Here is a 14,298-nt window from a genome sequence, read left to right as displayed (position 1 = left end):
GGCAGAAATAAGTCATGGTCCCTTTAATTGGAACACTGTTGTCGAGGACTGTGCCTCCAGAGATGACGTCACGGTCGACGGACCAACAAGAGAGGACGAGATCCGGAAGAGGGGGTGTCCCGATACCGGAGGACAAGAGGTGCGAGAGACCGAGAACGCGGAGAGAGAAGGAGAACGGAAGCTGACGAAAAGGACGCCAAGCAGAAGGTAGACCGTGGAAAGCGTGAAGACTGCGGGAGAGGCAGGAGGCTGTCAGGAACACGCTTCGCCCCGCCATGCTCCAGGAGGAGCGTGGCTAACACAGAAACACCTATACGCCAGTCCTAATCTGCTGTCCTTGAATATCGGAGGTAGGACGCCCAGAGGACCCCAAGGGAAAAGGCGGAAGTCCAGGAACCAAAAAAGGGACTTTATTGTTGTATTGTTTCCATTCTATAGTAGCTTCAAGAAGGAGACGGGTGCTCCATAAAATAAAGCCTTCGCTAAGTCGTTCTGTTGTCCTGCCCATTCGTTCGGACACGCTAACAGAAACATTAAGGTTTAAAGAAGTTTTCGAAAGGACAAGTAGTTATCCTCAAGACGGATATGATTAGGTAGCTGGTTCCACAATTTTACCACATTGTAGGAGAACAGGCGTCCACCACTCCGGGACCTTTTTATCCTGGGAACAGCCACAAGATGCTTATTCCCGGAACGCAGGGCCCCATTGGGACAGTAGGAAGAGATGATAGAAGGGGGAATAGGTGAACCCTTGGAAGACATGGTCTTATGGACGATACACAATGCTTTAAACTGAACTCTTTCGACCGGAAGCCAGTGGAGGGTGGCGATAGATGGCCTTGCAGATTCCCGATTAGGGGCCTGCATGAGGAGGCGTGCTGCACAGTTTTGTACAGTCTACAATTTTTTAATTGTTGAGCATGGGGATCCTAGATAAGGAGTGTTGGCATAGTCAAGTCGCGAAAGAATCAGTGCTTGAACTAGCAATTTCCTGACATTGAAAGGCAGCAGGGGATGTATTTTCCTTATCATCTTCAAAATCCCATAACAGGTACCTGCCACCTTTCGTGCTTGCTCCTTAAAGCTTAGATTGTGATCCAGCCAAACACCAAGGCTTTTGATCTGATCTTTAGGAGGGGGCATTACTCCCAGACACCAAGACCAGAATGAGCTGGTATTCAGGGGGGAGGCTTTTCCCAAGAACATCAGTTCAGTTTTAGCCCCATTGAGTTTCAAGTACGAGCCTTCCATCCAGGCGGACACCCTTTCAAGACAGCCGGCCAGACTAGTTTCTGCTTTATCAAATTGGCTTAGGGAGACGATCAGCTGAGTGTCGTCAGCATAAGTGACAGTCTGAATGCCAAAGGGCTTAACAACCTCAGCCAGGGGGCTCATGTAAACATTAAAAAGTGTGGTGCTCAGGGAAGAACCCTGAGGAACCCCACATCTCAGAGGCATACTTTCAGAGATGAAGTTATCCTCAAATACTTGAAATGATGTCATTCAAAAAGGACTCTAGCCACTTAAGTGCTGTTCCTGTCACTCCTACCGCTCTAAGTCTCGAAATAAGTAGTTGATGGTTAACTGTGTCGAAGGCCGCACTGAGGTCTAGGAGAACAATTGCCGCGGAGCCGCCGATATCCAGAATTTTTCTGGCTTCTTCATCTAATACTAATAGGGCGGTCTCGTGCCCTGTTGGGGTCCAAAGCCAGTTTGTGAAGGATGAAAACATTCATTATTCTCCCAAAAAGCGGAGAGAATGGAGTTGACATACTTTTCAGCAATTTTTGCAATCCCTGGCAGAAGCCAGATCGTACGGTAGTTTGCGAACACTTCTGGATCCAAATTCGTTTTTTTAAGGCGGGCTTTGACCTTGGCCCGTTTCCAGAGCGGGGGAACGAGCCCAGAAGAGTGTGTGATATTGATAAGGTCCAAAATGGTTGGGGAAACTGTACCAATGGCCTGATTTAAAATAGTGGGGGGGGCCACATCTCTAGGGGAACCAGATTTCAATTGGTTGAGATAGTTTTTTAGGAGCTTTGGGAGGTAGTTCGCAGTGCCTGGCCAGGGCGCGAGTTATAATTTCATTAGGGCACAAGTTATAGTTATTTGGTATATTATAACTGATAAATTTCAGTGCTTTATTAGAGTTTAAAATTGTATATTTTACCTGGTATTTTCACCTAACTATAAAATCACTCTAACCTCTGTTTTTCCAGTGAATTTCTAAATGTTTTTCAATACCTAACTATAACTGCCAGTTTCACTTTTGTTTTTTTTCTGTGAATTTCCAGAGTTGTTTTTAATGTAAGTTGATTTCAATGTATAAAAGGCAAGCCTATTGGCTTTGTCAATAAATATTTCAATAAAACACATAAAGTAAACTTAAAAGAAATACATTAAACATGTTTTTACACTCCTCAGGCCACATAATACAGCCATAAACCAACTACAAGCGGTCCCTGCATTTCTAAACTGAAGAATAGCGGTGTTTACCATATCATGCAGATATTGGTGCTTGAAAAGCCAAAATCCCCATGTTAATTCTCAGAACTCATAATAGGTACTGTTTATCTCACCCGATAAATAATGAACCCCATGGTATCATTATTTATCAGGTGCAACAAATAGCACCTATACTCGTAATCAGGCACTTGGATACCTTGCACATTCATTAACAGGATTCTCGTAATTCCGTTGCTAGTCATTTGTTAGTATGATTTAGACTATTTTAGTGTGCATATCAGACATTTCTTTCCCAGTGTTAAAATATGTTCTGATTGTCACGTGTAAAATCTGTATTGTTCGACATACATCAAAGAGATTGCGTCATTGCTTGTGCGTTGTGTGGTAGTCTAAAAGAGATTGAGGCTGTGCTGTACATCAACAGATGAGATAATTAAAACTGAAGCGCAAATGGGATAATTTCTTCAATATGTGTATTATCGTTTACCATAAAGAAATTAACTCTGGTCAAATTGCGTGTAGTTTCCCACTCTACTGCAGGAGCTGCGCGTTTGTAGACAGCATAACCATGGGTTGGTGCCAGACTGATTCCATGCACCCCCTCAGGATATGTAGTTCTATAGGTCAGCCAGCTCACAGTTAGGCCTGGGCAGAGTTCGTGGAGTTCTGCGTAAAAACTCTGCCGTGCTACAAGGAGTTCCGCAAGCGGCGGAGTGCATTACGTTGCGCCATTTGTGATGATTGTTAGTGCTGGGTGTTTGTCCTGTGTTGGAAAATCTCTGCGAACTGCACCATAAGCAGCACAAGAGGGCACTGCTTCTTTGTGCCGCTTGAGTAGATGTGGTACTCGAGCGGCAGCTTCCTCAACGCGAACGGAAGATTTCTCAGCACGAGTTATAGTGGCCATCCGCTACCGCCCGTGTTGAAAAATCATGCCGGGAGGTGGTCTGGGATAAGACTTTCCTCGCTTACCAACTTAACGTTGGCGAACGAGGAAAAATTCCGCTACACGGAGCATGGAGTGAGAAAAACTCCGCAAACGCCGCTAGCGGTGCAAAATTTCACACCCAGGTCTATTCACAGTGCCACCAAAAGCCCCCCTAACCCTAGGCGGGTGGCAAATGGTTCTGGCGATCACTGAACATGACAACACTGATCCCCTAGGAATCGTGGTAACAGATCTAGAACCCTTTTGCCCAGTCACTTGTGTTCACTTTCTCTCAGAGGAATATACAAGGAATAAATACACAGTGGAAGTTTTCAATATTTATTGAACCAACCTGATTCTTGTTTAAAATATTTGTGCTGCAATGATCAATAGACAGAAGCAAACAAAAGGTTCTAGGAATGTTAGGACAGTGAACAGAATGAAAAGTGCCACCATCAAGCTAAAACAATGTATATATGCAAGCATATAAAGCAATTTAGAGATCTGGTGTACTCCTACTATGCGTCCCCTAACCTAAGTGTCTAGGGCGTGTGTATGTGTTTTGCTAAGAATCCCCGTACTGGATGATCTAACCCTGTTACCTGAAGGGAAATAATGCAGGTCCCCATCGTGGTCACGACCTGGATACCCCTCGTAGAGATATCAGCAGACTGCTAGGCTGAAGTATCAGCATGTATAGACCTTGCCAATGACAGCAAAATGCTCCTCTGCCAACATCCGGAAACTGATGTTTATGTATAACAAAGGTATCCTCGCACCAGGCTGAGGTCTTGGTCAAGCCGCCATTGTTTGTGTTATAGATAGCTCTGTCGCAATATGTACGAAACATCACATTTGCACAATGTTTGTATTAACCTTGTACATGATGTGTCAAGGTATCATGATAGTGTTCTTGCGAAGTTGGATTGTAAGCACGTAGAGTTTCCTAGGAACTAATCTGCACTGTCACGGTTGCAAATGTGTGGTAAAAGTCATTGTGAGAGAGTGAATGCAACTTTAGGAAGAAACCAGTGTACATGTAAAAGTGGCAGTGTTTCCCTCTAGTCATAACTGGGACACATGACAAAATGATGTTCAGTGACACAAAAGGGTGCAAATGTAAGTAAACGTGAGGTGAGTTTAATGCATGAGAGTTTGATTGTCTTAATTGCTGAATTAACAACGTTTTGTAACTACAGTGATGGAGAGCACACTACCTGCTAGCCTGCATTAGTCCTTCTAAGGCAATATGGTAAATTTCAGTCCTCAGTAGTGTTGGTGCCAAGTGTTTGCCTCCCAGTGCTTGCACATCCAGTGCTGCGTATTCTTAGACACACGTTTTGTGCTTAATTGACGCTCTTCAACAAGAACTCCAGTTTGTGAGTCCCCAGGGGTTATCACCCTAACAACTTTAAACAGTGGGAGAGGGAAGAACACTATTACTTTTGTTGAACAAACAGAAAAAAGGTGGCCAACTAAAAAACAGAAAAGGGTTACTCCCACTAAAGAAATGGACAGTAATTCGCCTCAATTAGATGTGCTAGTTTTAAAAAGAAATTAGCATCTACCTTATTTTGGAACATGTGCTTTGTATTGGAAGTCCACAGTTGTTTCCAGGCTATCACTTTGTGGATGTTTGGGACCGAGACACTGCCTAAGAGGCAGGAGCAGAGCTATTCGGATCAGTGGAGTGTGAATATAGGTATTGAGGATGTGCTGGTAGGAAAGTCTTGTCCCCACCGGTCTCCCTGCGACCCCTCCCAGCAGTAGATGGGTAACTTAGCCTATAGCCATGGAATAATATTCTATCTATGATGGCAGCACAGTCTTATCAGTATTGTCGAGATAATGTTACAAGCCGCATATTTGACTAAGTCAGTGCTTGTGTCTTTGAGCCACATTTAGGTATATGCTCCTGCACATTTTATGTTATGTTAACTTCGGTGAATATATATATATAACGTTACTTTCAGAGCACAGTCACCCAAATGACCATAATAGTCATGAAGCTGTCCTATCACTTTAATGACACCACGTCCACATGTGCCACAGTGCAAAATGAAGTGGCACTCACAGCAGGATGTAATTTTGATGTTTAAAGGGTAAGTATCCCAGCAAATAAATATGTAACCAAATAAACATTGCGCTATGCATGTGTCAATCATTTAAGGATTTACAAACAAAGTACCTTGACAGGCGGAAACTCACGGAGAAGAGACAGACTTGGCCTCTTTTTCAAAGGATCCTTTCAGCAGGCCCAGAGTGGCATGCGACCTTTTCAAAATCTGGCCATCGTGTAAGGGGTGACTCAGCTGTGGTAACAGGGTTGTCTGTATTTCCATGTTATAGGATGTTATTGTTGACAATGTGGTTCATTAAACTGTATCCTTTTTCTAAATCTGGAAACGTTCCCTTTTTCCCTCTAGGAATCCAAAATGTGCTCAGCTTACTTTGTGCTGTTCTGACGGAAAACAAAGTTGTCTTTCACTCAACAAGTTTCCAGCGTCTCAGTGATGCTTGCAGGGCTTTGGAAGCAATCATGTTCCCACTTAAGTACAGGTGAGCTTTTACAGTACATACATTTGTATCCGCCTGTCGGCTCCTCTCATACTGTGATGAAAAGATTGCCAATGACGTTCCTCAAATGTCCAGCGAAAACCAACATCATAAAACACATTTTGACAAATTGGAGGCATCTGCATATATCTGTGAACCATTTACATAAAAAACCTGTATTTCATTGAGAATCGTGAACCATTGGAAATATGTCACAGTTTTATGTGAAATATGGATTTCATTATCATAATGACAGCCACGAAACTATTAACGTTGTCGTGTGTAAAGGCAAATTATGCAGCATATTCTCCTTCAGTATCATTTTTATCCATTGAAGAAAAAAAAAATTGGGTTAAATTTGCAAATTATGAGGCACGTGGAGTGATCCACAATTGTGCAGTAAACGCTTGTAGTGTGCACGTTAATGCACAAGCAGTAATCTCTTGAGCTCTGTCCATATAAATATGTATGGATGGATCTTTGGGCTTTGTAGGTCACCATGTTCTGTGTTCATTCATAGCGTAGCAGGTATTGGACTGTAAAATAATATAATGTAGCAGCAGCATATTGTGATCTGAATTTGTCGAGAGACATCCAGTCCCAAACCCCACAAGTGTCGTGACTGCACGCAAGAACATGGTTTCCTTTTTTTGCCTCCTAGCTAGATGGATGGAGGGGAAAGATCTGCACTGCAAGCCCATCTCTCCCATTAAGAACTGTAATTGTGCTGCCTTTAAAGACCAATACAAAATAGGCCTGTTAGATAAAGTGTTGAACTTGGGTGCGTTTCTTGCAAAAGGCTTATTGTAGAGGCTTGAAAGGACTGTATCAACCGGATGCAGAATCCAAATAACAGCATCGAGGCAAATGCACAGGTGGTAATACTTGCAGGGCTGTCCTTCAGTGTCAGATCAATTGAGCCTCCATTGGCTTTCCCAAAGCACAAGGCTCTGGCATGATCTACGGCGTCATCCACCTCACAGCTCAAATCCTCATTGAATACTCTCCAGCCAGGGCATCCCTTGCCTACTGCCCACATCGAAGGGGGTGTTCAGACTGTCCTGTGGGTCTGTGCAGACATTCCTCTAGAATCGAGCGTCATGAAACAGGTCCAAGACAATGGAGACTTTGCAATATACTCACAAGTGCAAAAACACAATTTTCTGTCAACCACCTATTTGCACGATTGTTAAATTTACATCACAAGACAGTACTGTTTCCTTACCATGATGGTTAGTCCGTATTTGAAGCAAGCATGATGCTTCTTTCTGAGAATTAAAATGGTCTAAATGCATACATTTTTTTATGCATATGAAATCATTGTAAATACATCTGGTACCTTTTGTTCGTCTGCCAGTGGCTTAGTCTAGGAACACCAAAATGATCAGTGGACCCATACATCACTACAGTGAGAGGGTACTTTCCTTGCTTTTTAATGTGGCAGTCAGTCCCTTTGTTACCGAAGTGACCTGGCTACACATCCTTCATCCTGAAATGCAAAAGCCCACTCAGTACATCTTTCATTAGAAAATGTGTTGTCTTAGAATGGGACCGTCCTCGGTATATCAAACTAATATATGGTAGAAGGCAGTGCTCGGAAACATTATGTGCACCAACCCACAAACACCTTATACACTCCGAAAGAAGGAGGAATTAAGCCCTGAGCTCAGTCTCGGTCCCAAGAAAACAACAACGTTAACAGCTCAACAGTCGAAAACCTTACAAACTTGTGTCTTTAAAATAGTCAGGAGCGGGTGCTCAGCCAAGACAATTTAAATACCATCTTTCCCTTCTCACAATTGATTGGTTTGTGTTTCCAGAAGATAAATGTAAATTGCAACACTTAAAGGATTTCCAGCTGAATATCTTTTTGGAAAGTTGATAGCTGAAATGTTTTTTCTTTGCTTAGACTGCGCTTATAATTCCCAGATGATTTCAGATATTTGCAGAGTTATTGCTCATTCGGCCATTCCAGTCTGGTCATCCCTTCTTGACCAAACCGGCCCTCCCAAGACAACGGGGGAGGTGTTTCACTACTAACCAGCTCCGGTCATCTTCGCAGCCTTGCTTTTGGGGTGCTCGGTTATGAACATGTTCATATGCTCTGTTAGAACATCGAGACTCTCGAACTGCAAATTGTAACACACTTAAACTCTAGGAGCGGGTTCTTCAGCACGATACGGACTTGGCTAGAGTTGTTGGACGCTTCTGCATTTTAGAAGTATATTATTGTAAGCGTTTCCAGGCACTTATGGGGCATAAACCCGGTGGTTCGTTTCACATTTTGCCAACCCTTGATTTATTCTGCTTTTCTTCACATTGTGTGCTTCCCTCCATTTACCTGTGTCTGCCCCCTCTGACTGCGTTTGTACTGATTTCTATTCTCCATTCTCACACCCCCCTCCTGCTTGTTCATCTCTCTAGCAGAATTTTCTTTGTATATCTGAGTGACCCGCCCAAACTAGATTCCGTACTAACACCTATCTTTCCTTTCTGGATACTCGCATAGCCTTCCAATAGCCGGATCTCGTTTCTCTGGACCACTGAAGATGGCCCTTCCCTACAGGCTCTCTTAGCATCCTCCGTTGCATCAGCATCCATTCTCCATAATGTCCTCCTCTCCTCTTACCTCTCCACATCTCCTCTGGGGCTCGTGTAACATTGAGAGCTGCCAAGAAAAACATCACGCCCATTTATAGCCACTGGGCACAGCATTGACATTTTGACCCTCTCCGAAATCAGCTTCTCTTTATTTGGCTTGTTCGCCCCGATGGATTGGATAAGTACGCCTTGCTTTACAGAAGCAGAGTAGAAGATGTGTTTCATCTGCCGACTGTCTGTTCGCCTCTCTTGTCTCATTCTTTCAGGCACTTGATATCTCCATCAATGCTCTAAACCCCCATTCTCATCCTTGCACCCATTTACCATCCCGTGTTTTCATGAAAGCAAAATAGATGAGGAGGGCGCTGCTTAGGCAACAGAAGTGTATAGCACTTTTTTCTGCAGCTTATCAACAACCAAGGCATTGTGCAAGCCTTGCTCCACAATGTTTAAATTCCAGAGCACCTAGGAATCCCACGGCTTCTGTTTCTGCAGCCAGTATTATATATTGTTTCCTTCCACTGGGTGCCCCCATTGCCTGTTGATAAACGCCCATCAAGCAGATCTATTCCTCCAGTGCTGGGAGTAATTCGTTACATCAATAGTATTTTCACACATTTGAATTCCAAACTCGGCTCCTCTTTAAGGTGGCCTGTCATCATTATTCCTGGTAAGGTGTGTTAATATCATGCTCCACCCCGTGATCCTGCTCCCCTCCAGTCTGCTCTCCCTCCAGTCTGCTCCCCTCTAATCTGCTGCCTTGACATAGCAATACTTTTATCCTCTGGTCACCTGCATAACCTGCCTTCCGCTTGGGGATCAGTGAGGCATTTGGTGATTTCCATGCTATGGCCAGTCTAAAATCAGTGCAAAGTCAACAAATTTACACACTTGTTTTTTTAGATTTAGTATGCGTGCGGAGCACCAGGAGACACTCCTCAGGACAGGAAGGGCATCCATTCTAGAACCAGTGAGCTGCTGTATGAACTGAATGATTTCTCACCAAAATTCAGATATTGCGTTGCCAAAACATGTGCATCAGATCTGCCCCATTAGAGGAATATTACGGGAACGGGTTTAGAACCCCTTGATACATTCTACACTATGTATTAGGAATTGGGTGGGCGGAATAAGGTGTACCTGCTTTAATGATTTACAATTATGCTGTCTGGAGCCATGGCAAAGGCCCTAAACCTGGTGTATTTCCATTGTTATCTATCTAGTGCTTCCCTCAATTTCACTCAGTCTTGTATGGACCAAAGCAGCAAGCCCAGTACTTAAGCAATCCTCTCGATGTATATTGCAATGCCATGGACTAGCAACTACGATGCAGCATGCAAATTGATGCGTCTGTGATACCTTCTTGCAAGCTAAGTGCACATTAAAGCTAGAACAGAGTTTCTTGCCAGGTCTGTGTGCCAGTAGTTTAAGCTAGGGTTGAGGGGGTTTGCAGTTCATCACCCTCTCCACTGCATTGAGGAGTCAGAATGTAATGTTCAAAATTGGGTGCTCCAGGTCTCCCTCATCTGGAGGAAGCTGAAACTTCTTGAGCATCAACTTATATCTTTTCCCCTATACCAGATCTGTCAACAGCTTCTAGGCCTCGATGAAAAAGGTACTTGATATGTTTATTGGCACGACTGCGAAATAGTAACTGAAACTGGGGGGTGGCACCATTTTACCAATAGCCAACCTTGAACATCCAAGAGGGGCGACCTTTTCCAGACTTGTCGAGCTCCATGCTGCTGTCAAGACCTTGTTTAGATTACCCTCCAGGCAGACCTTTTCCATGTGGTATACGCTGACATCCAGGTAAATAAAAGTTCTGACCTCCCAGTGCTAATATTGGTAAATCCACCCCATCCTCCACCACTGATCTCAACATGGACAGAGAGTGCCCTGAATTCTTTCAGAGCCTGACGTGCAGTCCAGGTTTTGAACCACATCACTCAGATACAAAATCGCATTGCCTGCGTACAAGATGACATGACTGCACCCGTTAACATTGAGTCTTCAGTTCCTAGCTTCATGATGAAATTGAATTGCCCAAGGTGCCAATGCGAACAGGAGGTTGAACTCCTTTTGCATGCCAAGTTCAGTCTTTTTTGTTTTTTTTCCAAAACCTTTATTTTGCAAATCAGTGACACAGCTATTCAGCCGACAACCCGGAGGTACGGCAGCTTTAGAAACACAACAGATATGAGTGCCCACATTTCACTGACAGGATATGCAAAGGTTCCATTTTAAATAAACACAAATCCAAACCAAAACACAAGCAAGGCGGTAATCACCATAAGCACCAAAAGGGTTCCCATCAGGGGGAGCGAGCCCCGTTTCGTCCAACAGACACAGATTTATAGTAAGGGAAAGGAGGGGAATTCAGGGACTCAAGAGGACAAACACATTCAGCAAAGAGATCTAAGCCGGAAAAAGGGGGCTAAGGGGAGAGCTGCTCCTCGGGCGGGTCCGGGTCTGGGGGCAGGCATATGCCCCCTCTGTACTGGTTCCATCGCCCCCATACAGAGTGCCATTTCCGAGGGCGCCCTCGAGCACAATACACTGTCTTCTCCCTAAACATGCTCCAATCCATGTTTTCCATCCACGCTGTCAATGTAGGTGGCCTATCAGAGCCCCACAGACGTGCGATGTCGCGCTTGGCTACCATATTCCCTAGGGTCACCCATTGGGTCTGTGCCGCGTCGTGGTCAGTAGGACCCCAAACATTCAGGAGACAGCACCGCGCCTCAGGCTGCATGACGATGCCCGTCACCTCCCCCATCACCTCGTGTTCTCGCCTCCAAAACTCCATGATCACACCACATTCCCAAATAATATGTAGAAAGGTGCCCACCATACCACAGCCTCTCTTACATAAGCCCTCCTCAGAGAAACCCATATGAACCAGCCTAGGCCCCGTCACGTATACCCTATGGAGTATTTTAAGCTGCACCAGCCGCAGGCGCACGGGGATCGCGACCTCTTTGGGAGAGGAAACTGCAGACTGCCAATCCTCGTCGTCCAGTTCAAGGCCATCCCTGATCCATTGTTCGCGCAACCCTAGAAGAAGATCTGCCCGAACATTAATAAGTTTCTTATAAATGAGCAAGATCGTACTCTCTGGCATATGGCCGTCCAGGATCCGGTCCTCCAACGGAGAGGACTCAGGCACCTTCTCACCTTCTACCAGGACTGACCGCAAGGCGTGGCACACTTGGGCGTAGCGGAAGAATTCCGAGTTCCCTAGCTCATATTCCTTCTGCAGCTCCTCGAATGACTTTATCCTACCCTTAACCAAAAGGTCTCCAACCCTGGATATACCGATCAGGTCCCACTTCGCAAACCCTTTTGTATGCCAAAGCTTTCCCAGAATATCGGAGTCAAACAGAGGGGTGGCAAGGGTAAGCTTACCCTTCCAGCCCAGTGAATCAGTCGCCACCTTCCATATACGCACGGCCACCCTGGTGGGCCCCGTAAGGGTTAAGTCGGACGACTTCGAGTACAAAGCTCTGTGGTAATTGCCCCCACGCAGCAACCAGCGGTCCATGGCGAAGCCAGGGCTCAGCGCCGGACCATACACACCATGGTTAATCGCGCTCAACTGGGTGGCCCAGTAATAACGTCGAATGTCTGGAAGCGCGATACCACCGTCGTACCACGGAAGCGTCAACTTAGCAATCGCTATGCGCGGACACCCTTCCCACAATAGCGCGCGCTGGTGGCTTTCGACCTCACGGAAATAACTGGCCGGGACCAAGTCAAGGGTATTCTGCAGGGCATAGAGGAAACGGGGAAGAGACATCATTTTAAACAGGGCGGCACGGCCAAGGGGGGAAAGCGGCAACCGCCGCCAGCCCGCCACGTCCCGTCGCAGACGTGCCAAGGGAGGGAGCAAGTTCTTCTCGTATCGTAAAATGGGGTCGGTGGAGATATAGATCCCCAAATATAAAAAGCCCTGCCGGGCTATCTGGATCGAGCAGTTGCGCGGGACAGGCGGGACATCCCCACACAGGACATACAAGTAGGTCTTCCCCCAATTGATGACAAGACCAGAGTTCCTACCAAAAGAAGTCAAGACGTCACAAACCACTATCAGAGATTTCTTAGGCGAGGCGAGGTATAGCAGAATATCGTCGGCGTAGAGTGAAATATGGTCCTCGTGGTCAGGCGACCAGCGAAGCCCACGTATATCCGGGTGCCATCGTATCAACGCCGCCAACGGCTCAAGGGCAAGGGCGAACAACAACGGCGACAGGGGACAGCCCTGCCGGGTGCCTCTCCCGAGCTCGTACGGTGTCGACGCCCGCCCATTCACCACGACGCTAGCAAGAGGCCCCTCATAGAGCAACCTCACCCAGCCTACAAATCCAGGCCCAAAGCCGAACATAGCTAGCACAGCCCATAGGTATGCCCACTCCACCGTATCGAAGGCCATCGTGGCATCGAGGGACACCACGATAGCCGGCTCTCGTATCGTGCCCGCCCTAGCGATCACTCCATGAAGGCGTCTAAGATTCAGTGCAGTGTTACGGTGCGGGATAAAGCCCGACTGATCCGGGTGAATCAAGTCGCCAAGCACCCGGACCAAGCGGTTAGCAAGGATCTTCGGCTCGGCGTTGAGAAGTGATATCGGCCGATAGGAGCCACACTTGTCCCGGGGCTTACCGTCTTTGTGTATTACCACAATCGTCGCCAGCCGTTGATCGAGCGGAAGAAACCCGTTCACCCGCGCCTCCACGTACATGGCGCGCAGGTGAGGAGCCAACTTATCAGGATGGAGCTTGTACAGCTCAATCGGCAGACCATTTGGGCCCGAAGCCTTACCGGAGCGCAACGCTCGGATAGCACACACCACTTCATCTACCGTTATATCCCCATCGAGGTCATCCCTATCAATGGCAGAAAGGCAGGGCAGAGTGATGTCTCGCAGAAGGTCACACGAGTCCTCAGTGGGCCTGTCCGAGACCGAGGTGTATACCGTACGAAAATAGTCCGAGAAACACTGAACTATACCGTCGGGATCAGTGACAACCTCTCCCCCAGCCGTCGACAACTCCGGCACCACACGATTAACACGCTCTTTTTTATCCAACCACGCCAGCAATTTCCCGGCCTTATCACCAACATCGTACAAGCGACCCTGCTGCTCTCTATTGAGGGTCTTGGCAGCGTTAATCACCAGGTCCCTATATTCCAATTGCTTCAAGCTCAAATTATGCAGTGTGGCCGGTGCAACATCCTCTCCCAAGGCCACTTCTAAAGCAGCTATCTCGCCCTCTACTTGTGTCACCTCAGCGTCTCTCCGCCGCTTGGCGGCCACTACCAAGGACAGGGCCTCCCCTCTCAATACCGTCTTAAAAGCTTCCCATAGGGACACCGCTGATTCAACCGAACCCTGATTTTCTTGAAAATAGTGGTCAACTGTCTTCAGCAACGCACTGCGCATCTTGGGGTCACGAAAATACCAGGGGTTAATGGGAGCCACCCTGCCCCCCCCCCACCCGGCCACTATCAAGACGGGCCCACACCGGTGAGTAATCAGATATGCCCTGTGCCTAGCCTCAGACACTAAAGAGGCGTGGGCAGCCAGAGTGAGCAAGTAATCAATCCGAGAGAGACTCCCGTGGGCCCCGGAATGGAAGGTATATTGTCTCTGAGTGGGGTGTCGTAGCCTCCAACAATCTACCAGACCAAAAGTATCTATAAAGTCGGGAAGCCACTTCTGAGCACCCCCGATGTCTCTGGGCGGG

The 14,298-nt window shown here is 46.5% G+C and overlaps 1 protein-coding gene across 6 annotated transcripts in view; it reads left to right on the top strand.

Moving 5' to 3' along the window:
• Nucleotides 1-14,298, top strand: part of SBF2 (SET binding factor 2) — a 2,080,461-nt gene that overhangs the window by 858,318 nt on the left and 1,207,845 nt on the right. For all 6 annotated transcript variants that reach the window (XM_085648170.1, XM_085648169.1, XM_085648168.1 and 3 more), the window contains exon 7: nucleotides 5,821-5,953. In XM_085648170.1, the coding sequence (XP_085504296.1) occupies nucleotides 5,821-5,953 (133 nt within the window). The remainder of the gene's footprint in view (nucleotides 1-5,820; nucleotides 5,954-14,298) is intronic.

Source organism: Triturus cristatus, chromosome 3_2 (genome assembly GCF_964204655.1).
Source record: "Triturus cristatus chromosome 3_2, aTriCri1.1, whole genome shotgun sequence".
Lineage (NCBI taxonomy): Eukaryota > Metazoa > Chordata > Amphibia > Caudata > Salamandridae > Triturus > Triturus cristatus.
This window is presented reverse-complemented; position numbering and strand designations above follow the sequence as displayed.